The 23,531-nt window shown below is 36.5% G+C and overlaps 13 protein-coding genes across 13 annotated transcripts; 5 read left to right on the top strand and 8 right to left on the bottom strand.

Moving 5' to 3' along the window:
• Positions 1 to 638: 638 nt before the first annotated feature.
• On the top strand, positions 639 to 2,712 carry SOCG_00858 (uncharacterized protein). The gene is made up of 2 exons (XM_013163278.1): positions 639 to 879; positions 1,007 to 2,712. The coding sequence occupies exons 1-2, from the start codon at positions 808 to 810 to the stop codon at positions 2,456 to 2,458; spliced, it is 1,524 nt and encodes a 507-aa protein (XP_013018732.1). The 5' UTR covers positions 639 to 807; the 3' UTR covers positions 2,459 to 2,712.
• Positions 2,647 to 3,678, top strand: SOCG_00857 (ribonuclease H2 complex subunit). The gene is made up of 2 exons (XM_013163277.1): positions 2,647 to 3,408; positions 3,459 to 3,678. Exons 1-2 carry the CDS (start codon positions 2,968 to 2,970, stop codon positions 3,474 to 3,476), a joined length of 459 nt encoding a protein of 152 aa, XP_013018731.1. The 5' UTR covers positions 2,647 to 2,967; the 3' UTR covers positions 3,477 to 3,678.
• Positions 3,679 to 3,747: 69 nt separating this feature from the next.
• SOCG_00856 (uncharacterized protein) lies at positions 3,748 to 5,884 on the top strand. Its single transcript, XM_013163276.1, has one exon. It carries the CDS (start codon positions 4,128 to 4,130, stop codon positions 4,905 to 4,907), a length of 780 nt encoding a protein of 259 aa, XP_013018730.1. The 5' UTR covers positions 3,748 to 4,127; the 3' UTR covers positions 4,908 to 5,884.
• SOCG_00855 (proteasome-dependent catabolite inactivation protein) lies at positions 5,854 to 9,313 on the bottom strand. The gene is made up of 3 exons (XM_013163275.1): positions 6,680 to 9,313; positions 6,437 to 6,632; positions 5,854 to 6,390 (listed from the first exon to the last, which is right to left on the bottom strand). The coding sequence occupies exons 1-3, from the start codon at positions 6,784 to 6,786 to the stop codon at positions 5,974 to 5,976; spliced, it is 720 nt and encodes a 239-aa protein (XP_013018729.1). The 5' UTR covers positions 6,787 to 9,313; the 3' UTR covers positions 5,854 to 5,973.
• On the top strand, positions 7,187 to 9,420 carry SOCG_00854 (DNA repair protein Rhp41). The gene has a single exon (XM_013163274.1). The coding sequence runs from the start codon at positions 7,461 to 7,463 to the stop codon at positions 9,333 to 9,335; it is 1,875 nt and encodes a 624-aa protein (XP_013018728.1). The 5' UTR covers positions 7,187 to 7,460; the 3' UTR covers positions 9,336 to 9,420.
• A 132-nt stretch (positions 9,421 to 9,552) lies between these two features.
• SOCG_00853 (glucan 1,3-beta-glucosidase Exg2) lies at positions 9,553 to 11,271 on the bottom strand (the record flags this gene model as incomplete). The annotated part of the gene is made up of 1 exon (XM_013163273.1): positions 9,553 to 11,271. One exon carries the CDS (start codon positions 11,269 to 11,271, stop codon positions 9,553 to 9,555), a length of 1,719 nt encoding a protein of 572 aa, XP_013018727.1.
• A 288-nt stretch (positions 11,272 to 11,559) lies between these two features.
• On the bottom strand, positions 11,560 to 12,798 carry SOCG_00852 (uncharacterized protein; the record flags this gene model as incomplete). The annotated part of the gene is made up of 1 exon (XM_013163272.1): positions 11,560 to 12,798. The coding sequence occupies one exon, from the start codon at positions 12,796 to 12,798 to the stop codon at positions 11,560 to 11,562; it is 1,239 nt and encodes a 412-aa protein (XP_013018726.1).
• A 208-nt stretch (positions 12,799 to 13,006) lies between these two features.
• On the bottom strand, positions 13,007 to 15,276 carry SOCG_00851 (S-adenosylmethionine transporter). The gene is made up of 4 exons (XM_013163271.1): positions 14,323 to 15,276; positions 14,106 to 14,262; positions 13,551 to 14,005; positions 13,007 to 13,496 (listed from the first exon to the last, which is right to left on the bottom strand). Exons 1-4 carry the CDS (start codon positions 14,344 to 14,346, stop codon positions 13,329 to 13,331), a joined length of 804 nt encoding a protein of 267 aa, XP_013018725.1. The 5' UTR covers positions 14,347 to 15,276; the 3' UTR covers positions 13,007 to 13,328.
• On the bottom strand, positions 15,240 to 16,907 carry SOCG_00850 (F-actin capping protein alpha subunit). The gene is made up of 3 exons (XM_013163270.1): positions 16,453 to 16,907; positions 16,206 to 16,399; positions 15,240 to 16,155 (listed from the first exon to the last, which is right to left on the bottom strand). Exons 1-3 carry the CDS (start codon positions 16,520 to 16,522, stop codon positions 15,649 to 15,651), a joined length of 771 nt encoding a protein of 256 aa, XP_013018724.1. The 5' UTR covers positions 16,523 to 16,907; the 3' UTR covers positions 15,240 to 15,648.
• SOCG_00849 (succinate dehydrogenase subunit Emi5) lies at positions 16,678 to 19,018 on the top strand. The gene is made up of 2 exons (XM_013163269.1): positions 16,678 to 17,063; positions 17,121 to 19,018. The coding sequence occupies exons 1-2, from the start codon at positions 16,771 to 16,773 to the stop codon at positions 17,245 to 17,247; spliced, it is 420 nt and encodes a 139-aa protein (XP_013018723.1). The 5' UTR covers positions 16,678 to 16,770; the 3' UTR covers positions 17,248 to 19,018.
• SOCG_00848 (intermediate cleavage peptidase Icp55) lies at positions 17,238 to 19,571 on the bottom strand. The gene is made up of 12 exons (XM_013163268.1): positions 19,312 to 19,571; positions 19,161 to 19,263; positions 19,088 to 19,108; positions 19,003 to 19,029; positions 18,946 to 18,959; positions 18,870 to 18,902; positions 18,694 to 18,824; positions 18,240 to 18,623; positions 18,069 to 18,146; positions 17,807 to 18,028; positions 17,647 to 17,754; positions 17,238 to 17,598 (listed from the first exon to the last, which is right to left on the bottom strand). The coding sequence occupies exons 1-12, from the start codon at positions 19,466 to 19,468 to the stop codon at positions 17,416 to 17,418; spliced, it is 1,461 nt and encodes a 486-aa protein (XP_013018722.1). The 5' UTR covers positions 19,469 to 19,571; the 3' UTR covers positions 17,238 to 17,415.
• Positions 19,550 to 21,228, bottom strand: SOCG_00847 (tubulin-tyrosine ligase). The gene is made up of 3 exons (XM_013163267.1): positions 20,051 to 21,228; positions 19,914 to 19,997; positions 19,550 to 19,856 (listed from the first exon to the last, which is right to left on the bottom strand). The coding sequence occupies exons 1-3, from the start codon at positions 21,041 to 21,043 to the stop codon at positions 19,692 to 19,694; spliced, it is 1,242 nt and encodes a 413-aa protein (XP_013018721.1). The 5' UTR covers positions 21,044 to 21,228; the 3' UTR covers positions 19,550 to 19,691.
• Positions 21,229 to 21,315: 87 nt separating this feature from the next.
• SOCG_00846 (WDR20 family WD repeat protein) lies at positions 21,316 to 23,449 on the bottom strand. Its single transcript, XM_013163266.1, has 2 exons — positions 23,398 to 23,449; positions 21,316 to 23,350 (listed from the first exon to the last, which is right to left on the bottom strand). Exon 2 carries the CDS (start codon positions 23,052 to 23,054, stop codon positions 21,435 to 21,437), a length of 1,620 nt encoding a protein of 539 aa, XP_013018720.1. The 5' UTR covers positions 23,055 to 23,350; positions 23,398 to 23,449; the 3' UTR covers positions 21,316 to 21,434.
• Positions 23,450 to 23,531: the final 82 nt, after the last annotated feature.

Genomic DNA, 23,531 nt, shown 5'->3' with positions numbered 1-23,531 from the left:
TTATCAATACCTAACGTTAGGACTTTTCATCGTTTTCTGAAACAATAACGTACTAAGTAAGGATCCTTGAATGATATTTCAAGAGTCAGTTCAAGGGAGAGTAGAGAACAGTGCTTTTTTTTTTATTTTTTTAATTATATTTATTTTAAATTTGTTTGTTCTTTCAACCTTTTGAACGGTTGATTCCCTTCGATCAGATCGGTTGTCTGTTTGTTTGTACCGTACTGAATTCATCATCATATTACGAAATTTTCTTCCAGGGAATGTTTGACGATATCCTTGTATGAAACCCCCGTTAATACGATGAAAACAAAGAATTTGGTTTGTTTACACATTTTTAGCTCTTGAATACCAAGGATAGATAGATTTGCCCGATGGAAATAGAAAACAGAATATAAAAGAAAAACTAAAAAAAAAATTAATTTGATAGGAATTATAGCAAAGGAACGAAGCCTTTATAAGAGTTTGTTCACTGGCTTCTTCATCGAGAACAACAGGAAAAAAAACCAATCGCCAAGTCCCAAAAGACGTGATTTCTAAATAAAAAAAAAGAAAATAAATTTATTTTTATTAAGTTTGTTTTATTTCATTATTTATTTTTCTTTACGCTCTCTCCTTTGCTTTTCTTCCATTCCAACTCTTCTTTGTTTATTTACTACTACTCTTTTTATGCTTCCTGGAATGGCTTTGTTAAGAATATCCCCCACATAGTACCAGAACCCACATATATAAAATCAACAAACGTAAATATTCCTTACACAAAGTTGTTCTTTGCCCTTGGCAGATTTATTTGTCAATTCGTTGCAAATGATCGCTTTTTGGAGTCTTTTTCTATTCTTTTCGGTCTCTTTGGCCAATTCCTTCGATTTCGCTTGGAAGGTATGTTTGTTTTTCTTCCCAACTCTTCTTCATCCATCAATCTCCAAAGTTCCTTTGTCTCCGATTAGAGTTGTTGTTGTTGTTTTCTTCAATATTATATACTAATCTTTTTTTTTTCTCTTTTTAGTCATGTCCCAATTTCAAAGACTTTTCTACTAGAAAACACTTTCCCCTTGCCGGTTCCCTAAAGCTTCCTTTCCAGCGTCCTGTACAAGCCTGCCGCACATTTCATTCCAAGGAAGTTGAACAAACCATCGACGATGTAAAGAGTCGTCTTGCTGATGAGGATCTCGCTCGTCTCTTTGAAAATTGCATGCCAAACACCCTGGACACCACCATTCGTTGGCATGAAGACCATCCAGATCACCCACAAACATTAGTCATTACCGGTGACATTCCTGCTGAATGGATCCGTGATTCCGCAAATCAACTTGCCCCTTACCTTCCACTCGTAAAGTCCGACCGTCCTCTTTCCAGCCTTATATTGGGTGCCATTCAAACACAAGCTGAAATGCTCATCCAGTTTCCCTACTGTAATGCCTTTCAGCCTCCCAAACAAAGTCATATCGGTGGAAACGACAATGGTCAAAGCGACCGCGTCACTCCAGCATACGATCCCCAGGTGGTGTTTGAATGTAAGTACGAACTTGATTCCCTTGCTGCATTCCTTAAACTTTCTTATAATTATTGGTTCTATAGCAAGGACTCTTCTATCTTCTCACCGAAATGGGTCTCTACCGTACAGGTAATTTTCCGGGTGTTGGAAGAACAATCCACCTCTACCTTTGATCCAGATACCGGATTTCCCAAAAATCCCGTCTACACATTCCTTCGTCAAACTGATTCCGGAACCGAAACTCTTGGTCTTTCTGGCCGCGGTTTTCCTCTCAACAAAAATTCTTCTCTCATTCGAACTGCTTTTCGTCCTTCAGATGATACAAGCATCCTTCAATATCTTATACCTGCGAACGCCATGATGGTTGTGGAGCTTTCCCATCTTCACGAGATGCTGCAAGTTGCTGGCCACGCCGATTTAGCGAAAATTGCCATGTCTTGGGCAAACAAAATCTCAAACGGAATCCGCGAACATGGTATTGTTGATCATCCCAAATTTGGAAAAGTATATGCTTACGAAGTTGATGGTTACGGAAGTGCTATTTTCATGGATGATGCCAACATCCCTTCTTTACTTTCTTTGCCTTATCTCGGTTATGTCGAGCGCGACGATCCCATTTACTTGAATACAAGGAAGATGGTCTTGAGTCCAGAGGGTAATCCATATTACCTAAAAGGTACTGTCATTGCCGGCATCGGCGGTCCCCATATTGGTTTACGCAACGTCTGGCCTATGAGCCTTATTGTCCAAGCTCTCACATCTGATGACGATAATGAAATTCTCTCTTTATTACAAACAATTAAGCGTTCTACTAATAACCTTGGTTTAATGCACGAGTCTGTCGATGTCACTTCTTTTGCGCGTTATACAAGATCCTGGTTTTCTTGGGCAAATTCTCTATACTCTGAACTTATTATAGATTTACTAGAGAGAAAGCCTCATTTACTGGAGAAAAAACACTAATTAATGAACAAAACTCGTATACATGTTTTTTTTTACCATGCTTAATCTAAAGGTAGTTTGCTATGAAGATAATTGATTTACGTTTATTTTTTACAAAGACAACAATAATGATCATACTGAGTTCTTTTCATTTTATTTTTTTTGATACTTTAGTTCCTCAGATTGATTGAAAGCGATGTGTCTGTAGTTAATGACACAGAACTATCCTCTTCTCCATTACAATTAAATGGAAGAAAACAAGTGAATTAGTTAAAATAAATGCTATAATTAATCATTCTCGCTGGCCGCAAAAACATATATCTTCAACTGCCCATCATGCCATTCGTTATTATTCGTACATTCTACATCCCAACAATGCAAAATTCTAAATAAGTATTTACAATGAACCACATATAACGGAAGATTAGATTCTTTTTCTACGCGTACTCCATTTGCTTCTGTTTTATGAGACTGTCTATTAAGTGCACCCAGAACCAAAATAAATTCCCGTTAGAGACATATCCTAAAAAATGAAGAAACCCATTATCCATATTGAAAATAAAACTGAAGGTAAAACAGAAGATAATGTTTCCCTAATGCCTTGCTTTATTGATTTTGATGGCCCAGCTCCAGTTTCTGAGTTTTTTCACGACAAAATTTCGAAAAAGGATGATTCCACGAATACTGACTTGGTATATTTTCGAGGTAGAGAGCTAAATGGAAAAACACTAAAACTGCCAGATGGTTATATGGGTGAATGTGTCCATCTTCCATTACCGGGAAGCGTAGATCAATCTCTCACTGGTAATGGACAAGACAACATTGAGGATGAAGCAAGTGTTTCTGAAGAGCATTGTCAAACATCATCAACATTTTCTCAATTCAGAATTTGGGACCGCGATGTATCTACATCAATCGAACAAAACCAATGGTACAAAGGTATCGTTGAGTGGACTCAGTTTGCATCCAAAGTAAGTTATTTTTATTTTTACTATGTTAAAAAGCTAACCGTTCTCCTCAGATTGCTTATACGGAATAAAAACCTAGGAATATACCAGTTTTCAAGGATCCCAAACACATTTCCTTCCTCCTCTCTTTTTCATTTCACATCTCTTTATAAATAAATTTGTTTTCTTTCTTTTAAAATCTTTATTTAAGCTATTTAGACTTTTACTTATAACCAAGACTTTAATAAATTCACTTTTATTAGCATATGCTTATATGCTAATATGCTTATAGTATGTTGGTATAGTAATTTTGAATATGCTTTTACGACTTATCTTTGTGGTAAACAATTGTTGTTCCAACAGGTCACACACGTCCATTTTACTTTCATTTAACCAAACGTTTTCAATATTAGTATTGTCAGCAAACAAAACTACGTGAAATCAATACCCTACGCTTCATGTTAGATCGATATCCTTTTTAACTTTGAATCTCTGATTTGAAAACATTTTGTCCTTCTTTTGTTCGTATTGTCTCTTCACTAGGAAAATATTCTTTTGTCATTCTTTCTTTTTGTCGCTCTTTTTTGCCTTTTTGTTTCTTTTTTTGTATTTGAATCCTTCTTTTTATTTTTTTTTGTTAGTTTTTCCCTTCAAACTTCTGTCATTGTTTATGGTTTAGGGACTTTGTCAATTTCCTTTGTAGAGGTAAAGTACATATTATTATCATTTTCTTTCTTTTTTGAATGTTCCCTGAAAATTCCCCTGAAGATGGTGTGTCTTTGATTCGTAAGAAGAGCAGTTTTTGGAAAAGACTGAGTCAAGACTTTGGACCTGAAAAGCCAAGGAGATCAAGACATGTGCCAAGTTATTCAATTTCCGACTTTCCCAGCGATTTACACCCAACACGAGTTGCTCCAGAGCCTCCTAAAGGAAGGTTTACCCAATATGCCCGTCGGTTCAGTAATCGTGTAAAAAACCTATTTTCCAAAAAAAATCCACCCTCCGGACATTCAAGTCCTTCTTCTAATACTTTTTTTCAAAACAATAATCATCATCGACTTCCTGTACAAACAGAGATTGTACCATCGCCAACTGATTTGGATTGGAATTACCAAGTTCATACATCTAATAGACCGACTATGGAGAGAACATATACAAGGGGGCATTTTCCAAGAAAGAAGTCCTTTCATATTGGTCGTTCTCGTTCTTTGAACATTCGACCTGATTCTACCTCTATTTCTTTCCCGCTACATCTGTATAAAGAAGAGAGCAATCCGAGGTCAGCTCTACCGAGCCGGACTTCAGCAAGTTCCACCTTTTCCTCCATGCCTAGTGCGTCCTTGGACAATGAGTCACTTCAATTTCCTCCAATAGAGTATCTACACACATTACCCAATCGAAAAACGGAGGGCTACGTGTCTATTTTAAATCGAAGAAGTGTTCCTACTTCCCCTGCGTCTTTAAATTTTGGTGAATGGGACACAACTCCTCTTGCTAACATTCAGGAAAGGTCTACAGACTGATGCCTCAAAGGTAGCCTGAGTGTTGGTTTGACTTGGGTATTCTAAACGAAATTGACCGTTCTATTGTTTCTATAATCTTTAACATAAAAATTCAAAATCTATTCATAAAGTTGGATATGAACCTAAGCTTTCTCTTTGGACTTAAATTTTGTTGGGTAGTATACATTGGACCGATTCCTTGTTACGATACCCGTGTCAGCGCATAGAATATGGTGTACTATTATTTTTATTCTTAAGAGAAACGTGATACTTTCATTTTATTCTGAGTATTACATTGTGTTTTACTGATAATATGAGATATTTATGAACAGGTTTTCATTAATTGCCGTTGAATGTGAGATCTGCAGGTTTCTAATATTACCGTTCTAAATTGCGAAGTTACCTTTTAAGAGGCAGTATGAATGATTGCACATATATGAGCTGAAATGAACCCTACGTGGTTTTTCATAAGATTGAAAATTCATTCATAAGTTTTGGATATCTCGCTGCTAATGTTTATTGAAAGACCTTACAGGAAGCTGTAAGGTTTCTATTGTTTTATTTATGCCCCGTCAGAAAAATTACTGGAAATAGTTATTTAATTTCCAAGGAAATATTCTTGCACTAAACACCTGGTTTCATTTTGCGGGTAGCAAAATAGTTTTACGGTAGCCAGGATCAATAGAATTCCAAAGCGCTTGGTTACAATTCCCTTCTATACCATGAGAATGGAGGAATAATCATGGATAGACGTTCTTGAATCGTCAAAATGTACATAATGGTTCCTAAAAACACTCCTTTACTAATTGTCGGCGGACTCTTTTAATTTTAATAATTTTCGTCGACCTGATTAATGGTTACGCTTTTCTTTGCAGCTAAAAGTAATTCTACGTCTAATCTCTGCAATGAATTGGCATCAATCATTTAATCTTATATTTTTATAGACGGCTATTTTTTTTTAGAAAAATCAGCTTTAATTCATTTTATTAACACTCGTATGCTTGTTAACTCAGATGTCAATCCATCTAAAATTCATAATAACACTGTAGTTCAGTTAATTCATACAAATCGTAAGAAACGTTAATCATTAAGGATTTATAGCAAATTGAGGAACACGGATAGACTGCTTTTCTGCTTGCTTTCTACACCAGCTCTCAAAATTGACCAAGGCGAGCAGCCGAGATTCGTTTGGCAAGCCCTGGGATTTGAGCATCGCCAAGTTTGCCAAATTGGCTACACGTTCACGCTGAGAAGGGTCTAGCGCGTTCTTTAACGCTGGAGTATAAGAACTAGGCGAAAAACAAAGCAAAGACATGGTTATCTCTAATGAACTGAGGAATGCAGGATTTAAAGGAGCAATTGGAGCCAAGTTTTCAGTAGCAAAAGCCAAGCACTTCTCGATCGTATCATCTGAAGCATCATCTCGACTCATTGCCTCGCGAATAAGTTCAATCAATTTTAGGCGCAAAAGCTCAAAAAGAAGCTCAGTATTCTTGTCCAAAATCTTAAAGTATTAGTTAGGAGAAAATTACTCGTAAGCGGTGGCATACCTCTGGATCTAACTCATTAAGTTGGTACATTGCCGAATTGATGGATCCTTGTCGGATTAATTCACACACTTCCATACGTTCTCGAATACTTCCTGGAATAAAGTAATCTTCAATTCCGGCCTCGGATGCAAAAGTACGAGCACCCTGTTCATTTCCCTGAATAATCAAATAGTCTAGCACCAACAAGTTAATGTCCCTAAAGTAAAAGAAAATGTTAGAACTCTCTAAGCATGAATAACTTACGACGTGTTTAGTCGAATGTTACGACAACGGGCTTCCCATGCTTCAGAGTTTGGTAAAGAGCCATCGCTCATGAAAATATCAGCTGAAGATGACCCAGATTCTCCCATTGTTGAGTATATCTTTCTAGATATCAATAGTCACTCACTTAACACTATTGTAGAATGTCGAGTATTCTGTGATTTCGAGATCGATTGATGGAAATACAGTAATAAGCCTGAAGTAGGTGGTCAACTCCAAGTTTTCTTTTGTATCTGTAATTTCCAAGAATCACTAAAAATATAAAATAATTTAATTCTTTAGTACCTTGCTTTTCTTCTTTTGTCTCACAACCAGGCACAACTCAGTAGTGTAATCTCTTCACAAAAGGATTATGTATTTCGTTGGAAATAGTGTATAAGAAACGAAAAGCAAGAGATAGGTGATTAGGCTGCGAATTGCTTCTGTTGAGGATTTTTTTTGCTTTTTGTTTTTTCTTTTTTTTCTTCTTGAAGTAGATAATCCTTATTTTACAGAGCTCAAAAGGATTGTAATCTCGTTGAAACGAATATCTGTCGTAAATTTTGAGGCTCCATAACAAAACCACCAAAAGCAAGAAAATATTCAAATATGAACGGAATTGGTTTCATTACCTTGGGATTTTAATTTTGTAAATAATCATAACTGTATTTTAATAATAAATAGGTAACGAATTCTTTACTACTTGGACTTTATTTGGATAAACATAGACCGTGTTTAAACCTTTTTGCAAACCGATTAGACCTAGATCATTTATTATCAAAAAATGTCTAATGAAGAATCATTCAGTGAAGACGAAGAAGACTGGCTTGATTTAGACTTGGGACAGCCAGCAGCAATAAAGAGCAAGACCTTATTTGAAGAGCAACCTCTTGACCTGAATACTGAACAAAATGTATATTTAGACGAAACTATAGCACAACAGAAAAAATCATTGAAAAAACCTGCCTTAAGGATTACAGCAGCCGACCGAAAAATCCGTCTGCAAATTCATCAGATGCACCTACTCTGTCTTACATATCATCTGTGCATCCGAAATTTATGGTGTAATGATGAAGCACTTAAAAACCTCTCGAGGATTGTACCGCCAGGTATAAAGGCGTCTCTACATTGCTCGTCCCAGAAATCTCAAATGATCCGAAATAAAAGCTTTCAACAGGCTTTAGTTGCATTATGTGAAGTTTGGAAGCGTCATTTCAAAATTACCAGGAGTGGGCTTAGAAAACCTTGGTACGGAGCTTTACAAAATGATACGCTGAGTTATGAACCAGTATCAAAAGAAGACTTTTTGAAAGCCGCAAAGGCCCTTGAAGGTGATCGCGATACAGGTTCCCAGTTATTTGTCTCTCTTCTTCGGAGTCTAGACGTTCCAACACGTTTGGTTTTTTCTTTACAGACTCTTAGTTTCCGCTTTGTTGGTGCGTCCGCGGAAGGACGAAGTCCACAAATTAGTACTGATTCTCCTCCTCAGGATAGTTTGGAATACCTATTTTCTCCCAGTGATTCTTCTTCTGATTCAACGGCTTCAAAACGTAGAAGAACGTTGAAGCCAGGTTTTTCATCTTCTTCTCCTGTTCATGCTTCACCAGTTCTTGAGAAACCGCAATTCATTGATTCCCCAAAGCCTGTATTTTGGGCCGAAGTATTTAACACCTCGATGCAGAAATGGGTTTGCATTGATCCTTTTGGTGATGCCTCTTCCGTGGGTAAACCAAGCCGCTTCGAACCATCTTCATCTGATACATTAAATCAAATGACTTATGTATTTGCTGTCGAATCCAGTGGATATATGAAAGATGTTACAAGACGATATACCTCGCGGTATTATCGGATCATGAGGAATCGACTTGAGATGTTTCCTTTTGGTAGCGATTGGTTAAATCTCTTTTTATCCAAATTAAAAAGACCCCAGGATATATATAGGGATAGTGATGCTATAGAAGATGCAGAATTATTGAGATTAGAACAAGCAGAAGGAATTCCCAAAAACATTCAAGACCTTAAGGATCATCCAATATTCGCGATTGAAAGACATTTACGAAAAAATGAGGTTATTGACCCAAAGAAATCATGTGGAAGATTATCCACTAAAAAGGGAGTAGAGTTAGTTTATCCCAGAAAATATGTTAAACTGGTTTTTTCTGCTGACCGTTGGTATCGCAAAGGGCGTGTCGTAAAACCAGGAATCCAGCCATTGAAGTACGCTAAAGATAAAGCGAAAGGGACCATTCCTTTGTATGGCGAAGAACAAACTGATCTTTATATCCCTAAGCCAGTTGTCGCCAATGTCGTTCCAAAAAATGCTTATGGAAACATAGATTTGTATACGTCGAACATGCTTCCTTATGGTGCTTATCATTGTACCCATGCTTTTGCTGAGAAGTCAGCTAAATTATTAGAGATGGATTACGCTCGTGCTGTAACGAGCTTTGATTTCCATAAGCGTATATCTCGGCCTCATTACGACGGTATTGTTGTTTCTAAGAAGTATAAAGAAGCCTTACTTCAGGTCGCGAGCGGTTTAGAATGGACGCAAGAAGAAGAAACCCACAAGCAAAATTTCAAAATGGGAGTTCAACTGTGGAAACGTATAATATCCGGTTTACGAATACGACAGAGAATCATGGAAGAATACAGTTAAGTTGATCAATTGTATATTAGGCATATTTTATAGAGAATTGCCATAGGAATTTGTAATGATTATTAGAGTTAATAAATAATATGAGTTTTAGTGTTTTTTCTAGTTTTTTAACTTACTATACATAAAGGGTTATATACATTTTATGTCAACTATCTGTCTTTCAGAATGTGCTAGTCAAAATAAATATGAAAATTAACAAAAATAAGCAATTAGGCACTCAGTCCAGCCTAGACATGAAAGAAGTCTCCAGCATGCTGCAATTAAATGCTCGATCAGTTTTGTAGGCCAACTCGGGCAACAAACCAGCAGCTCGAGACTTCTTATAACTCCATTGCGTGGCATCCTCTGTATCCCAATTCCAATAAAACCAGCCCCAAGTCTTGTCAAAAGTTTCAATTTGTGCAGAAGCAAAGTTGTAAAGAACTTTACGATACTCTGCTGTGTAGCTACCAGGGTCAGCATTTGCAGTAGAACAAGTGCAATCTTTTCGAGAAGGACAGCATTCAACATTTCCGTTAGGTGAAAATGTTCCATCCCATCTGGCGCCTTCACCCACGTTATTTAGAAATTCTGCACAATCAGTGTCAGCCAAACTCCATTCGCCAACAATTGTTGGAAGCTTTGCCTTCTGTTCCACTTCCTCTTTCCATGAATTACAAACAATGTTGAATTTATCTTCATAAGGTAAGGCTATCAGAAAGTCATTGAATATAGTGTATCTATGTGCATCAATGAGCACGTTTGGAAAGTGAAAAGGGTCATACTCTTTGTCCCAGTCTCCTGGTCCTCGGAAACCGTCGCTTATTGATATTATAGCACCTGGAATAGCAGATCTGACAATTTTGTATGCCTTTTTATGCCAACTATTTATTAGCTGAGGATCAATAAGAAAAGAGTTGGGTTCATTTAATAGTCCATAAATAGTAACAACATTTTTGTATCTCTCCTGGGAAAAAAAAGTGGATAGTTGTTCATGAATTTTTAAAGTACGATCAGCGTTTTCATTTCCTTCGGGTCCAACAAGCCAATTAAGCTGATTCAAGTAACCACCGTGATTCCAAGAATTCTGGTTCCCTGGTGCTGCATGAAGATCCAAGTTGACACGTAATCCCTGGGAACGAGCCCATTCAATGGCTCGCAACAAATAACGCCAACCGATACCGGAAACATTGGTTGCGTTTAAATCCTTGTGCAAAATCCAGTAGGGAAAAGTAATTCGTACATGATCTAGTCCCGCTTCACGAACTTCCTCAAACGTCCTTTTCGTTACAAAAGTACTGTAGTGTTCTTCTATTATTCTTGATGCATTTTCTTGAAGATAGTTATGTAAACTCAACTCGTCGTGTAATAAATATTGACTTCCATTATTGATTCTAAAATAAGAAGGAGTGATGAATGGCTCTATAGAAAGCCAACCTCCGAGATTAACGCCACGTATTGGGACTTCTCCATAAGGAAAAGGTTTATTTAAAGGAGGAACTGAAGGATTTGCTTGAACCGTATCATCATAAGCATCACAAAGCCCCATAATACTAAGGTTTCCAACCATTACGTCCGTAAACGTAGTATTAAAGTCCGTTTTGTCTAACCAAGTTGCAGGATCTAACAACGTACGCCTTGCGTATTCCGGAATCGGGACAATCTTGTCAACTGTGTCAATTGGATTATAATTTTCATTGTTTGCAACTGAAATGGGTGACGAAACATTCTTTTTTAAAGCCAAGTGTTCACCTTGAAGCCTAGCAGTCGGGATAATAAAGCAGAAGATTATAGGCAAGAAGACTACCAGACAAACAGTAACTGACAAAAAGCAGACCATGGTCGCAATTATAATGATAGTCTTTCTTGAATAATATTTACTTGGTCGGAGTACACCGAAATCATTATCTGGATTCTTAAGAGATTCAACCGATTCGGTATTCATTACATCGTCCATAGTAAACAAAAAGAATGGAAGAAACGAATAAAAGAAGGACAGTGAATAAACGAATGTAATAAATTCCCAAAAAAAGAAAAAAATAAAGACAAATAAACCGGTATTTATTTTTAGACCTCCATAATTTAGGAAATAATTTAGTCATAAGCAGTCCAAACATTCAAGTCGGTGAATCTATCAGAATGACGTTACCAAAAATAGGCAAAACCTTCAAACGAAGAAAGAGCAAAAAAAAAACCATTGAATGTACTACATCAGTAGATTGTACTACCGCCTGCACCATACCAATCATGTTAGTTCGTACTCGCTAGCAACTAAACGTTCCTTTTGATAGGCTTTAATTTTTCGTTCAACGTTAATTCTTTCTTGTAAAATTTTTTCTTCTTGTAACTTTTTTGAATTTTCAAAAGAATTGACTTCGTCGGCGAAAGTTTCGTAGAGTGTATCAATCTCCTCATGAACATCCTGATAGCTATTTAAAGCAATCCTTAGCTTATTTGAAGCTTCAATATATTTCTTATGAAGTTTTTCGTAGACATCAATTGGTATCATAAGACTTGTCGGTTCGTCTTTATTAGCTGTTTCATCATTATAATCTTCATTCTGCTTTCCATAGTCATACTGTCTAGTAGTAAGAGACCCTGTCCCAGAGATAGTGTTTTCTTTCTTGCTAGTAGGAATGCCGGTATTTAAAGTCTTGTTTCTTTGAAGACCCGGACTTTCAGTATTCCAGGAAAATTCTGATCCTGTTTGCTTGGCTCTATGCGTAGCCATATTGTTACTATACTCTGTTTTTATATCTTCTTGTCCCGTATATGGACTGATTTTTTGTATCCCTTCATCATTCAAAGTCTGTCTTTGATTACTATTTGGTTGCGGAAGAGGATGAAGCACCCGGGGAGAAGGAGGTCGGATTTGGAATATCCTTTGTGCGTTCAATGATACATATTCAACTAGATAATACATTTCATTAACTTGATCTTTCGGTAAGATCACCGCAGCAATAGAAGCAAAAAACTGAACGCGTTCATTATATCCTCCACGTAGTTTAGATAAGACAATCTGTACGATAGAAAAGAATACTGAGAGCATTTTTATTTTAATTTTGGGAAGAGCAAGAAAATTACTTTTGACTTGCTGAAAGAAAAATTCGTTTTTAACAGAAAGGTCATCAGAAGCGAGTCTTCGAAGAGTAAAACAGAATTGTCTGTCAAGTACATGACCAGCCTTTTCATATATCTTGTATTTCACGTAAAATAAAAAGGAACCAAACAGTATTTTGGAAGGCACACTTTCCAACGATATCGGTCGGTAGGGACTGTCAGCAATTAAAAAGCTCAGCTTAATCATTTCTAGTTCTTCAGCCTTCGTAAAACTATGCAGGACGCTTTCTATACCAGACTTGATATAAAATGCTGCTTCGTAACGCTTTAATCCAAATACAAGGTCGTCAAGGATAACATCTTCATCATTATTACTGTTAATAAATTTAGGATTAGATGGGGGTCTAGGTAAAGGTTTCTCCATGAAGAACGATTAATTAGATAACCGACGCGACTGTTGAATGATTTAGGTGTTAAGACTTTTATGATAATTCCGTATCACCTTTCCAAATAAAAAACAAACTAAAATGATTTTCAGATCACTAGAAATATTAGTAGAGCTCGAATCCCTTTTAAAATATTGAAGTACCAAACATTGACTTGTAACTGCTAACAACTGGGTGGTGTTGACAAGGGAAATCCAAGAATACGAAAAATGAATGGAACAGAAAAATTATTTAGTCGGATAGTACATTCTTTGTAAACGACTTTGTGTTTTAAATTTCCTTTTTGATTAAATTTATTTAGTTAAATCCTTCTACTAAACCTAGGTAGCGAGAAAATCCAAAACATAGCAAAAAGCAGAACTCAAATATCTATACAGGATATTACTTAGCACTTCCCATATGCTAATTAGGAAGATGACCAATGTTTCAATACAAGTTTCTGATGGTAATGTCAAGAAAAGAAAGTGTCCATGGGGAATAAAATACAGAGATTGAGATATCCTCTTCTCTAAGAGACGTGCTTTTCATGAATAAGATTGAAGACAGTGTCATAAAATCCTAGGAAAATAGCACCTCCACCGCTGAGCCAAAGTACACGAGGAACAATGCCTGAAAAGAGGGCACGACCTCCTTCTAATTGAATGATATTTTTTACTGTAGATACATAAGACGTTCTCTGTTTGGGTTAGAAGAAATAGAACAATAAATAGAGTTCGAAGCATATCGTTACCTTTTGTGAAAGCATAATTCTTGTTTTTATAACGTCAAGAGGAGTAGTAAGTGCAGCAGCAATACCACCGGCAAGGGACCCAGATAATGCTGCCTCGTGAGCCATATTCTTCTCTCGATTGTTGGAAGTCCTCCATGTCTTCTTGAGATATTCCCACAAAGGAAATTGTATTAGAGTGAATGGGATTTCTCTCATAATAGTGATTCCATAACCAGAATATAAACTTCTCAAGGATTGCTCAGACTTCCATATCGTTTGAAGAACATTTCTGGAGGAAAGTGTTCCACCAGAAGCCTGGGCTCTTTGCTTAATTACCTCTGTAGGAACTCGTACCAAGCAAGCAGCAATTTCACCCATTGATCCAGAAGTCATATGGATCACGGGTTCAGACAATGCAAGACCTGAATGGTGGAGCTTGGTTTTCATAGTTTCATAAGTTGTAAAAAACAAAGAAGCTGAAAGAGTTGTTAATAACTGTTCATCCTTAAAAAATCTTCGTTTTGAATATTTAAGACAAATAATACGAAGGAGCTTGAGCTCTTTGAATTCTATTACCTCCAGGAGCGCTACCAACCAAGATGCTACCAAGGCCTCTATACACGCCTTGAAATCCACCGTTTGCAAGAAACCCACCCTTTGCTTGCAAGCGAGTTTTTAAAGTATCAACTGGAAATAGCGATAAGTCGACGGCCAATCCTGCACATATGCCAGACTACGAATTTGTAAATAACAAGCCTCAATTCGAAAAAACCTTTAATCAACCATAACTTACGCCTAATGCTTCAAAAAATGACATGATATCTATATCCTTGTTTATTATAAATAATGAATGCTTTGGTTGTAGGTAGAAAAGTTTTAGATGAAGCCAAGGATGATATGCAATCGACCAGTTGATCTAAAGACTGTTCAAGTTCGCTTTAAGAACTCGTTCATACTTGCAAAATGATTTTTCGTTGATTTTCTAAAGAATAAGGCTCTAATTAAAACAATTAGAAACGGACTGGTTTTCATGTTTCCGTATTCCTTGGAAGTTAATGCAATTGACTAATTACCAAAAAGGAGAAGTCTTGGATTTAGCAATCGATAAAATAATTCCTTAGTTTTAAAAATTTTTTCAGGATCTTCGAAAAGTCTTTTCTGATTATTTGCACACAGTCTATTATTCCCGGTTGATATGCAACACATTCACGGTGAATGAGCTTTATTATATGATTTGTACTTTTTCAATAGATGGGATGTAAGAAAAGGAAAGATATTTATAAATTTGAATCCTTTAAGGCTTTTTACAGCGTTTCTATTCCCAATTGATGCTTTAATATTGGTCGTCATCATCAAAAGTTTTATAGATGTATCATAGTTCAATAAGCTTGCTAGTCATTGCTTTCTTGGTTTTGTTTTTTAAATGAATGGATGCATCCGTTTTAATTTGTTAATTGGTGTTTTATGTACTTGTGAATTCGTCATCTAAGACTTGAAAATTCTTGTTTTCGAATGTGCTTCCCAAAGATTCATGGTCACCCCAGTACGGTTTTGTGCTAATCAAAAGCAAACCGTTTACTTTAGGTCTTTCATTGATCCACTGTCTTGTCGTAGTTGATAGTCCTTGGAAACATAATAGGAATCCTCTATTCAAGTCGACTTCTAATCGTTCTGGAATTGACATGAATAAAAAGAATAGTACATCTTTGATAATTGTTGGTGATTAATCGAGCTGACTTTATCGAACAATGTATTAAACTTACAAAAAAAATAGGAAGTTACCCCTGGTCAGCACTTAATCATTACTGAAGAAATTGTCATTTAATAAGAAACGTTTGTCTAAATTCTAGTAGACTGTTAATCGAGTTTGCTAAAAACTTTGTCATCAACCAAAAAAGCTCAACTTCGAGAAAAGAAGTGAATAGAAACTCCATGATTGCCTAATTATCCACTGTTAAATCGGATGGTTTCTTTAGAATAGACTATATAAGTAATAAAAAAAGAAAAAAGAAAAAGATCGTTTCAAATTTTGAGTCCAAAAGGGATAGAGCTTTGACAGCGTTATACTCAGCTTTGTATAATAGTTTCATTAAATTCTAGAAGCAGCTTTGGAGCTGAATCATGTGTTTCTCATGCGTAATCCCAAAACATTCTCCCAATTGATTTTCTGGCGTGTAATAGGAAGTTGTCGGCGAAGTTCTTTGAACTTTTTATCATTCAAAGAAGAAAGTTCCACATTAAAAGAGCGTTGATTTGCGTTTTCTGCTTCTACTAAAGCATCTGAAAGTTTTCCTGTATCATCAATGCTCACATCAATAGGACGCTCGGCATCTAACCAGACATTACCATCTTCATAGTAATGTACCCTAATGAAGGAAGTTCCGGATAACTTCTTCTTCTCGGCATTATACTTGCAGACGCACCTCCAACGACCGTTGTAATAATTTTGAGGATTATACTTGACCGACACGAGCATAATGCTGTACTCAGGGACCTTCTCATCATTCTGTAGAATTCCAATTGACACATCAGACAAATAATGATCCAAAGTAACCTTCTGGATTTGTTTAACAATATCCTCTGATATAGTAGGTTTGTCATTGTAATCCTCAACATCAATTGCTTCCTAAAGAACATTGTTAGCAATAATATTCTTGTACGGTGGTCCCATCCTACCATTGTTTCGAAATTCACTGCGAAGGACTTTTTCAATCGTTGATCATAATAGCGACTATCATCCAATTTGCTTTCAGAGGAAAGGACCGCTCTTTCATTTTCGAACATTGTTACGGGTGAGTTTGAATCTTCATGATGCAATTGAAGTTGTTTTTGTATGCGTTGCTCGTCGGTCAACCCAAGTGCTCGAATATCTATCATTTCAATGTGAGTTCATGCCGTTTCAGCGGTTATAACAAAAGAATACCTTCTATCACCTGATTAACTTCACCAGGTGGTGATTGTCTAATAAAGTTATATATATATTCTCCGTCCATTTATATTGACTTGCACTTTTGGGTGGTAGAGGGCAATTGCTAGAAGAAAGACATAGGCTGCTAAGGATAATATACGAAGCCGAAATGAGCTTTTTTTACTTGAAAAAATTAGAAAGCAATAAAATAAATAAAAGAATAGAAGAAAATAAATTTACTAAATTTCGAGGACGGTTTCATTGTTGTACCCGTCTCCCAAGCTAACCTATACGTTCTTCGGGAACTAGCTACGTTCATAACCATCAGCCAAAATGTTGAAACCATCATTTAATCAGATAAACAGTTTAGTATCTAGGAATTTTTTGCATTTAAAAGGATTTGTTGGCTTACGCTTCATTACTACGAAAGGTGATTTAAAGCGAGTCGATCGTGAAGGCGAAACAGAAGAATCATTACGAGCAAGACTAAAGTACCAATCGAGGAAAAGAGGAATTTTGGAGACTGATCTTCTTCTCTCAAATTTTGCTAAAACAAGGCTAGATAAGTATGGCGTTTCTGATCTCCAGGAATACGACCGTCTCCTTGATGAACCCGATTGGGATATGTAAGTGCTAGTGCTAATTACTTTTGATTATTGATTGCTAATTGTTGTTTAAATTAGTTTGTACTGGTCTTCCGGTGAACGTGTAGTACCTGAGCAATGGAGAGACAGTAAAGTACTGAAGGAACTAAGCGTTTATTGTCGCAGCCAAAGAGATCATACATTACGAATGCCCGATTTGTTTTAAAAATAAATGTTCATTTCATTAAAGAATACCTCTAGGGAAGCATCTAGTACCAATATACCATTTTTTGACCTCAGATCTTCTTTTTTTTTTTTTTTGGTTTCCAGATTGTACCATAATATAAATTATACCTTAATCCTCAAAAAAAATAAAATAACAAAGAAACAGAAATTACCATGCGGCGCTTTCACGTAAATTTTGAATTTCCTTGACTTCCTTCGGTGCATCTTTGGTTAGTACTATAGGCTCTTGTTCTCCCACTAGGATACTATCTTCAATGCGAATAGCAATTCCCTGCGCCCATTTTGGCCAACGGTTATTGACAGGAACATAAATTCCAGGCTCAATGGTCACCTGACGATGTTAGAAAAAAGAATGAAAGCTAATTAGGTCCGCACATACGATCTGGTTTTTCTTCAAAGGTGAAAAACTGTTGTTTGAAAAGCAATCGTGAATTTCTAAGCCAATTTCATGACCAATGGAATGCGGATATAAAACGTCCTCAATTTCCTGAATTCCGTTAGCTTTTTTCTAGAAAGAACTTTTAATTTTGTTATATTACCGATTTGGAACCGTATATGCCAATTTGCTTTAACTCCTCTTTCAACAAGACAGCACTTTCGTAGTGGATTCTCGCCAAGCTCAATCCTGAACTGCTAGTACACAAATCTATGCACTTCTTTTGTACGTTCAAAACAGCTTGGTAAAGATCTCGTTGGGCTGGAGTAAACCCTCTTCCAGTCGGCCAAGTTCGAGAGATATCCGTAACATATCCTCCGTATTCCTGAAAAGTTAGAATATCTAACATGTACAAAGATACATACACCACCAGCATCTACTAGCACCATATCATTTTGTTGGAAAGCATCATCGTTTGATGTATAGTGAATACAGAGTCCATTCTGTGCTGGGTTAGAATATGTAGGGATATAATGGGAAAATGAAATAAATCTACTAATATGGTCCATAAAAGCAGAGTTAGAAAGAAAACTTACTCTTCCGCCGGCAATAACAGGCACATAAGCCGATCGTTGGCAACCGCCCATTTTGAATCTATATTCGAGCTCAGCAGCAAGTTGATTTTCTTCATAAAAGTCTTTCGCCATAACTTCCTTGTATGCATCTCCGCTTATATTTGCTGCGTGTTGCAAACATGCTATCTCACTTTCACTTTTAATTGTTCTCAACGGATGCAGAAGCTCATTAGCTGATCTAAACGGTTTTTTTTCCTGCAATTCCCGAATTTTATCGCGAACAACGTCTGGAGAAGAAGCTACGGGATCTTTATAAGGATAACCTCTTTGTGTATTGTAGAATACCCGTTTGCATCTGTTACCAAATTCTTCAATCACAAACGGAGCTTCCCAATTTTCTTGGATCTACAAAAGTTCGGTTAATATCGGCTTTTTCAAAAAAATAAAAATAAAAAATAAAAAAAATTCTACATACATTTTCAATATGGAACAAAATCTTTCCATTTTCAATGCCTGTGCGAAAGCCCTCCCATTTTTCCGCATATGAAGTTTTAGGTGGAAGGAAAAAAGCAAGCTTATAATTTTCAAACATATCTTTTTCTTTGACTATTAAAAATTAATAAAAACGAAGCTATCCTTGTTCCTGCGTACGTATAAGAAGGATAGAATCAGGTTCCAAGCAACCTTTGAGATGTTAGCAAACTAAAACCAATTGAGAGGGCTTTACCGGTTAGATAGTAGCTAAAGCATTGTTAACATATATGTCAATAAAAGGATAGCTTACAAGTTTGGGTCTTGGTGATATTCATAGCTAAACGATGAATGTTTATTAGTATATGCACAATCCCAATCATGATATGAAGACATACAAGGCTGCACCGCACATATACCTAAAAAAGTTAATTTAAATCGTTCACATAAAGAGTTAGTATTTCTTCTTACTTCACTGCAGCAGAAGTGGTAATCAATAAATCTCCTTCTTGCATAAGCGCAGCCACATTATCCCTTCTCGCTCTGTATTCATCTGCGTTTACTTTAGGTGTAACTAAACAGGTATTAGCGGCTTGAAATCAATTATCAACTCAGCACATACGTTCTCCTGGTCGTAATATATGCGGCCGTGTAAATGAGGTTGGCTGACCAAAGGTTTTGCTACTTTTGGTACGTACATTGGGTTGCAATGAATGCACTAATTCTTTGTTTCCAAATAATTTTCTAAATCCATGACTTAGATACCGTAACGATAGCATTTTTATGAGGCATTAAATATTTGCAGGTTGGAACTGGCAAAGAGAGTGTATGTGTATAAATACTAGAGTAAGTACCAACTACTTCTATAAACTTTAAATTTTTATTAACTTTATTCCGTATATACCTTATTTTTTTTATGACAAACTCAAAAACTAATACAACCCTCTAACTGACAGAATTGTGACATCAAAGAACCCGTAAAAAACAAGTTCTATTTCTAGTTTAAAACCCATACATCTTTAATTCACGGGCTAATACTAAATCAGAAGAAGTCTCATACTTGTTCTTTGAATCAAAAAAAGGGACGATCGCAGTATGAACTACAGACTTGAATAATCTTTCAACTAACCCAGACAGTTCGTCACCAGTTTGTCTAAAGTCTGGATACTATTATTATTTAGATTAGTAAACTTATTGAATCGATAAATTGTTTGATTTCCTTACAGCATTCACTTCAAGTAAGTGCACTTGATCAGCTTCGTCGACCATGAAGTCAACACCAAAAATTTCAAAGGAATTGTTTAAAGGCTAGATGTTGGTGTTAGTAAGTCATAGGCGTAATTTTTAGTAGATAGATATACCTGAAAATGAATTCGTTGTGTAGTTGCAGCAGCTTCAAAAACATCTCCCAGAGTTTGTACAAGAGAATCAAAAATTTTCTCCTTATTCTTAATAGAACTATTCCAAAATGCTTGTACCGAAGCCTCTCTTGGAGCTTCTCCTTGGATACATGTGTTGCTCAATTGACTATACAGGTTGATTTCACTTCCGACATGAGGAGACTTGTATTCGTCTCTGGCAAGCAAACACAACATTTCTTTGAACAAATACACCGATAAGCCACCTACGGCTAAAACATATGCTCGGATATGGAATTTCCTATTATTTAGCAATAAAGGATTAGCAATGTATTTTTGGACCAGGAAATGGCGAATCTGATGAATAACAATTTTGTTTTCTGGATTGCGATCATTAACCGTGCATGTATCTGCATTTTCTACCTCGTTTTCACAAGATGACTTGTTAAGCTCTTCATCTTCATCACTTAAGGCTTCGTCAAACGAATCAAATATAGCTTGTAGTTCCTCAATTGTAGAGAAAATACGAATCCCTTGTGCACCATCGCACATGCTTGGTTTCAGTATATACCATTTTCTTTGCTGGGGCTCTAACGCTTCATTATTTTCAAGCTCCTGTCGAAGCTCATACGACTCCATAAGCGAATCGTCTAAAAATTCTGCATAATCTAGCTCTAAAGAGAATGCTTCAGGGACAGCAGTTTTCAGAATTGAATTCGGATTCTTCGCTAGATAATATACCACAGTGTTCCATAAATATTCTTTACGTATGAGTGCTTTTCGTATAACATATGAACATGCCATTGTCCCAGCATCACTGTAAAGCTTGTCAAAGTCTATGTCTTCATATTGCGCCCAGAATAACTTAGCATCAGCTTTTGAATCAACAAATTTTAACGGAATTCCGCTCTCTACTAATGCATTCTTAATTTTCGGCTCTACATATGGGTCCCTGTAGTTGACATACACCGGAATAGTGTCTTCTGATCCAGACATCGAGTGGTACTTGTAACGAAGGATTTGATGAAGAAATTTGCAACGGAGGAAAGAAATGAAGACGAAGCCAAGGAAAATTTGTTTATTATTTATCTTTTTCTTGGGAATTAGGAAAAGCAGATTAAAATCTTTTTGGTTGAAACACAACAGTACACGTTGACATATTTAGGGGACTCATTATTAAAAAGTTTAAGGACTATAAAAACCTGTCATTGTCTATACTAGTCTAGTAAATATTCAAAAACAAAAAAAAAAAAAAAAAAAAAAAAAAAAGGGTATTCAAATCTATAAATATGAAAACAAGCATTTAGTAATTCTATCAACTGAGAAAGTATCATAAAAAACAATAATCGTTAAGGAAAACAACTAACTACAAACGAGTAGCTCATAGTTAACATAAGGGTCTTTGCCAAACTCGGATTCTCCCGTTCAAAGAGCAAGTAATCATGCAATCAGATTGAAAAACAATGGATGTTACAGGTGCCCTGTCAACAGCGTAAGAGGTAATCGGGGATATAATTGGAATCAAAGATCGAGAAACTGTTGGGTGGATCGTTATGTCATTTTGCATAAAACCTTTGTAGCCCGATTGAACATTTAAATCTCCAACATCATCCAAGTCATTCATACTCGGTTTAGATGGTTCAACGTGGTTGTTCACGTAGTTGAGGGCAGACTTTGGACGATGAAGTGCACTTACTAGAAAATCCCATAAAAGCAATTGGCAATCAAGACCAACACTGGCGATACGGTAACTATCATCCTTGCAACGCCATCGGTCAAAAGTAATACCCAAGACCCAAGACTTGTGTCCCTGACAGCGAGCAACAAGTTTTCTTTGGGGAAACGAATAAACCGACAGCATATCATCTTTTCCACCAGTGGCAATAAACTTTCCATCTGGTGACCAAGCTATACACGATAAGCCGCCAAAATAACTATGAAAAACGTCAAGCATTCCTAGTTCCTCGTACAGCAGAAGCTTCAAAGTTCCACGTTCAGAAACAACCGCCAAATGTTGTTGGTCAGGAGAAATTGAAAAAGCATTAATAGGGGAATTTGATAAGGCAATACAGGCAATGGGATTTGAAGGTTTTCTATCATCAGGAGAAGGAAAGTCTTTGAGCACGGTAAAAGTACCACGCGAACTTAAATATAATGATTTCAAATTCTTTTCCGGAATGGAAGCGTAAAGCTGTTTCTCTTGTTGATTTTTGTCATAGTAAATCATCCATCCATTCTGAAATGACACCAAAAATACATTCTCTTGATTAGGAAGCCACTGAATATTACTTACTGGGCTATTATTAAAAGATCCACCTTTGTTGAATCGAAGATACTTGTAACTGATGGGATCATACCACATAACATCACCTGTATCAAAGCCGATGATGATCTCTAAAAATTTGGAACTTTTCGTGTACTCATTTATGTGGTGACACACCGGACGAGACCTATGAAAGTCTATGCGAAGCAAAGTAGAATGAGTACCGCTGTTACTTAAATCGAGCCAGTAGAAAGACTCTTCATGGTTGGCAAAAGCATATGTTTTTTCTAGAGAAGAAGAATTGGAGAAAGAACGAAGAATATTTTCATAAAAGGTAATGGAAGAAATGAAACATTTTGGATTGAAAGTAGAACTTCCTGGACGAGATGATGGTCGGTATAGCTTAAAGTTACTGGAAGAGGAGTGGGTGTAAGACTTTCGCTTCGAGCTTTTGTAGTTTTCTAATATATTTGGGACTTCCCGCCCCTCTTCGGTATAGTGTACACCAGGCACTTTTCGAAGTTCTTCCATGTACTCTTTCCCTAAGGCAGCTTCTGAAAAAGGAAAGCACACGGTTTGAAGGTGAACTGGAACAGGACTTTTTATGGGAGTGTTTGGATCAAGAGGAGACCCCGAAACATGATACTTTTGCGTCGAGATCGACAATTGAACCTCATCTTTCAAAACATATTCTCCTTCGCGAACAGGAATAAATAAGACTGGGCGAGTGATGTTAGAGGACATGGCAGCAGGAAATTGATAACGGCGAGTCTTTGTTAATTTTTCAATCTAATAAGTTATTATATTCGAATCATATATATTATGATAGTTTTGCATTCGTCCCTTTTGAGATGTTTATAAAATGGTATATGATAAAACCAATTGGGAAGTTTGACAAAAAAATAAAACCGATAAAGAACCAAGAAGAGGAATATAAAACTTACAAAAGAGAACAGAAGGTATAGAAATCCTAAATCACAAAGATGGCTTCTCGTCTGTAAAGAAGGCACAGCTCCAACAATCCTTCATAGAAGCACTACCTGGACAGAATTGTTAGTACTGCTTCGATCCCAACTACTAGAAATACCAATTTAGTACTCCGTAATGTTCACTTGTTACAAGGTATTGTCCGCGTTGAATGACAATGAAGCAATTATTTCGGACAGGAAATAGTGAGCTGTAAAGTTTGGTAGAAACAAAATAAGGATGTTGTAAAACAAC

This window comes from Schizosaccharomyces octosporus, assembly GCF_000150505.1.
Source record: "Schizosaccharomyces octosporus yFS286 unplaced genomic scaffold supercont6.2, whole genome shotgun sequence".
In the NCBI taxonomy this organism is placed as follows: domain Eukaryota; kingdom Fungi; phylum Ascomycota; class Schizosaccharomycetes; order Schizosaccharomycetales; family Schizosaccharomycetaceae; genus Schizosaccharomyces; species Schizosaccharomyces octosporus.
The sequence above is the reverse complement of the archived record's forward strand: the minus strand, read 5'-3'. Positions and strand labels throughout refer to the sequence as shown.

Bases quoted from the DNA above. Each gene is read 5' to 3' on its own strand.
- SOCG_00858 (XM_013163278.1), top strand. From the start codon at position 808: ATGATCGCTTTTTGGAGTCTTTTTCTATTCTTTTCGGTCTCTTTGGCC. The intron at 880-1,006 runs GTATGTTTGTTT...TTCTCTTTTTAG, and splicing joins CCTTCGATTTCGCTTGGAAG to TCATGTCCCAATTTCAAAGA.
- SOCG_00850 (XM_013163270.1), bottom strand. From the start codon at position 16,522: ATGGACGGAGAATATATATATAACTTTATTAGACAATCACCACCTGGT. The intron at 16,400-16,452 runs GTATTCTTTTGT...TTGAAATGATAG, and splicing joins AGTTAATCAGGTGATAGAAG to ATATTCGAGCACTTGGGTTG. The intron at 16,156-16,205 runs GTAGGATGGGAC...AATGTTCTTTAG, and splicing joins CAGTGAATTTCGAAACAATG to GAAGCAATTGATGTTGAGGA.
- SOCG_00857 (XM_013163277.1), top strand. From the start codon at position 2,968: ATGAAGAAACCCATTATCCATATTGAAAATAAAACTGAAGGTAAAACA.
- SOCG_00851 (XM_013163271.1), bottom strand. From the start codon at position 14,346: ATGTCATTTTTTGAAGCATTAGGC. The intron at 14,006-14,105 runs GTAATAGAATTC...CAACTCTTTCAG, and splicing joins GGTTGGTAGCGCTCCTGGAG to CTTCTTTGTTTTTTACAACT. The intron at 13,497-13,550 runs GTAACGATATGC...TAACCCAAACAG, and splicing joins GAATTATGCTTTCACAAAAG to AGAACGTCTTATGTATCTAC.
- SOCG_00856 (XM_013163276.1), top strand. From the start codon at position 4,128: ATGTTCCCTGAAAATTCCCCTGAAGATGGTGTGTCTTTGATTCGTAAG.
- SOCG_00846 (XM_013163266.1), bottom strand. From the start codon at position 23,054: ATGTCCTCTAACATCACTCGCCCAGTCTTATTTATTCCTGTTCGCGAA.
- SOCG_00848 (XM_013163268.1), bottom strand. From the start codon at position 19,468: ATGCTATCGTTACGGTATCTAAGTCATGGATTTAGAAAATTATTTGGA. The intron at 18,624-18,693 runs GTATGTAGAATT...GAACTTTTGTAG, and splicing joins TTTTGTTCCATATTGAAAAT to ATCCAAGAAAATTGGGAAGC. The intron at 17,755-17,806 runs GTAATATAACAA...AACGGAATTCAG, and splicing joins GCATATACGGTTCCAAATCG to GAAATTGAGGACGTTTTATA.
- SOCG_00847 (XM_013163267.1), bottom strand. From the start codon at position 21,043: ATGTCTGGATCAGAAGACACTATTCCGGTGTATGTCAACTACAGGGAC. The intron at 19,998-20,050 runs GTATATCTATCT...ACCAACATCTAG, and splicing joins CACAACGAATTCATTTTCAG to CCTTTAAACAATTCCTTTGA. The intron at 19,857-19,913 runs GTAAGGAAATCA...AAATAATAATAG, and splicing joins ACTTACTTGAAGTGAATGCT to TATCCAGACTTTAGACAAAC.
- SOCG_00854 (XM_013163274.1), top strand. From the start codon at position 7,461: ATGTCTAATGAAGAATCATTCAGTGAAGACGAAGAAGACTGGCTTGAT.
- SOCG_00855 (XM_013163275.1), bottom strand. From the start codon at position 6,786: ATGGGAGAATCTGGGTCATCTTCAGCTGATATTTTCATGAGCGATGGC. The intron at 6,633-6,679 runs GTAAGTTATTCA...CTTTTACTTTAG, and splicing joins AACATTCGACTAAACACGTC to GGACATTAACTTGTTGGTGC. The intron at 6,391-6,436 runs GTATGCCACCGC...TAATACTTTAAG, and splicing joins TTAATGAGTTAGATCCAGAG to ATTTTGGACAAGAATACTGA.
- SOCG_00849 (XM_013163269.1), top strand. From the start codon at position 16,771: ATGTTGAAACCATCATTTAATCAGATAAACAGTTTAGTATCTAGGAAT. The intron at 17,064-17,120 runs GTAAGTGCTAGT...TGTTTAAATTAG, and splicing joins GATGAACCCGATTGGGATAT to TTTGTACTGGTCTTCCGGTG.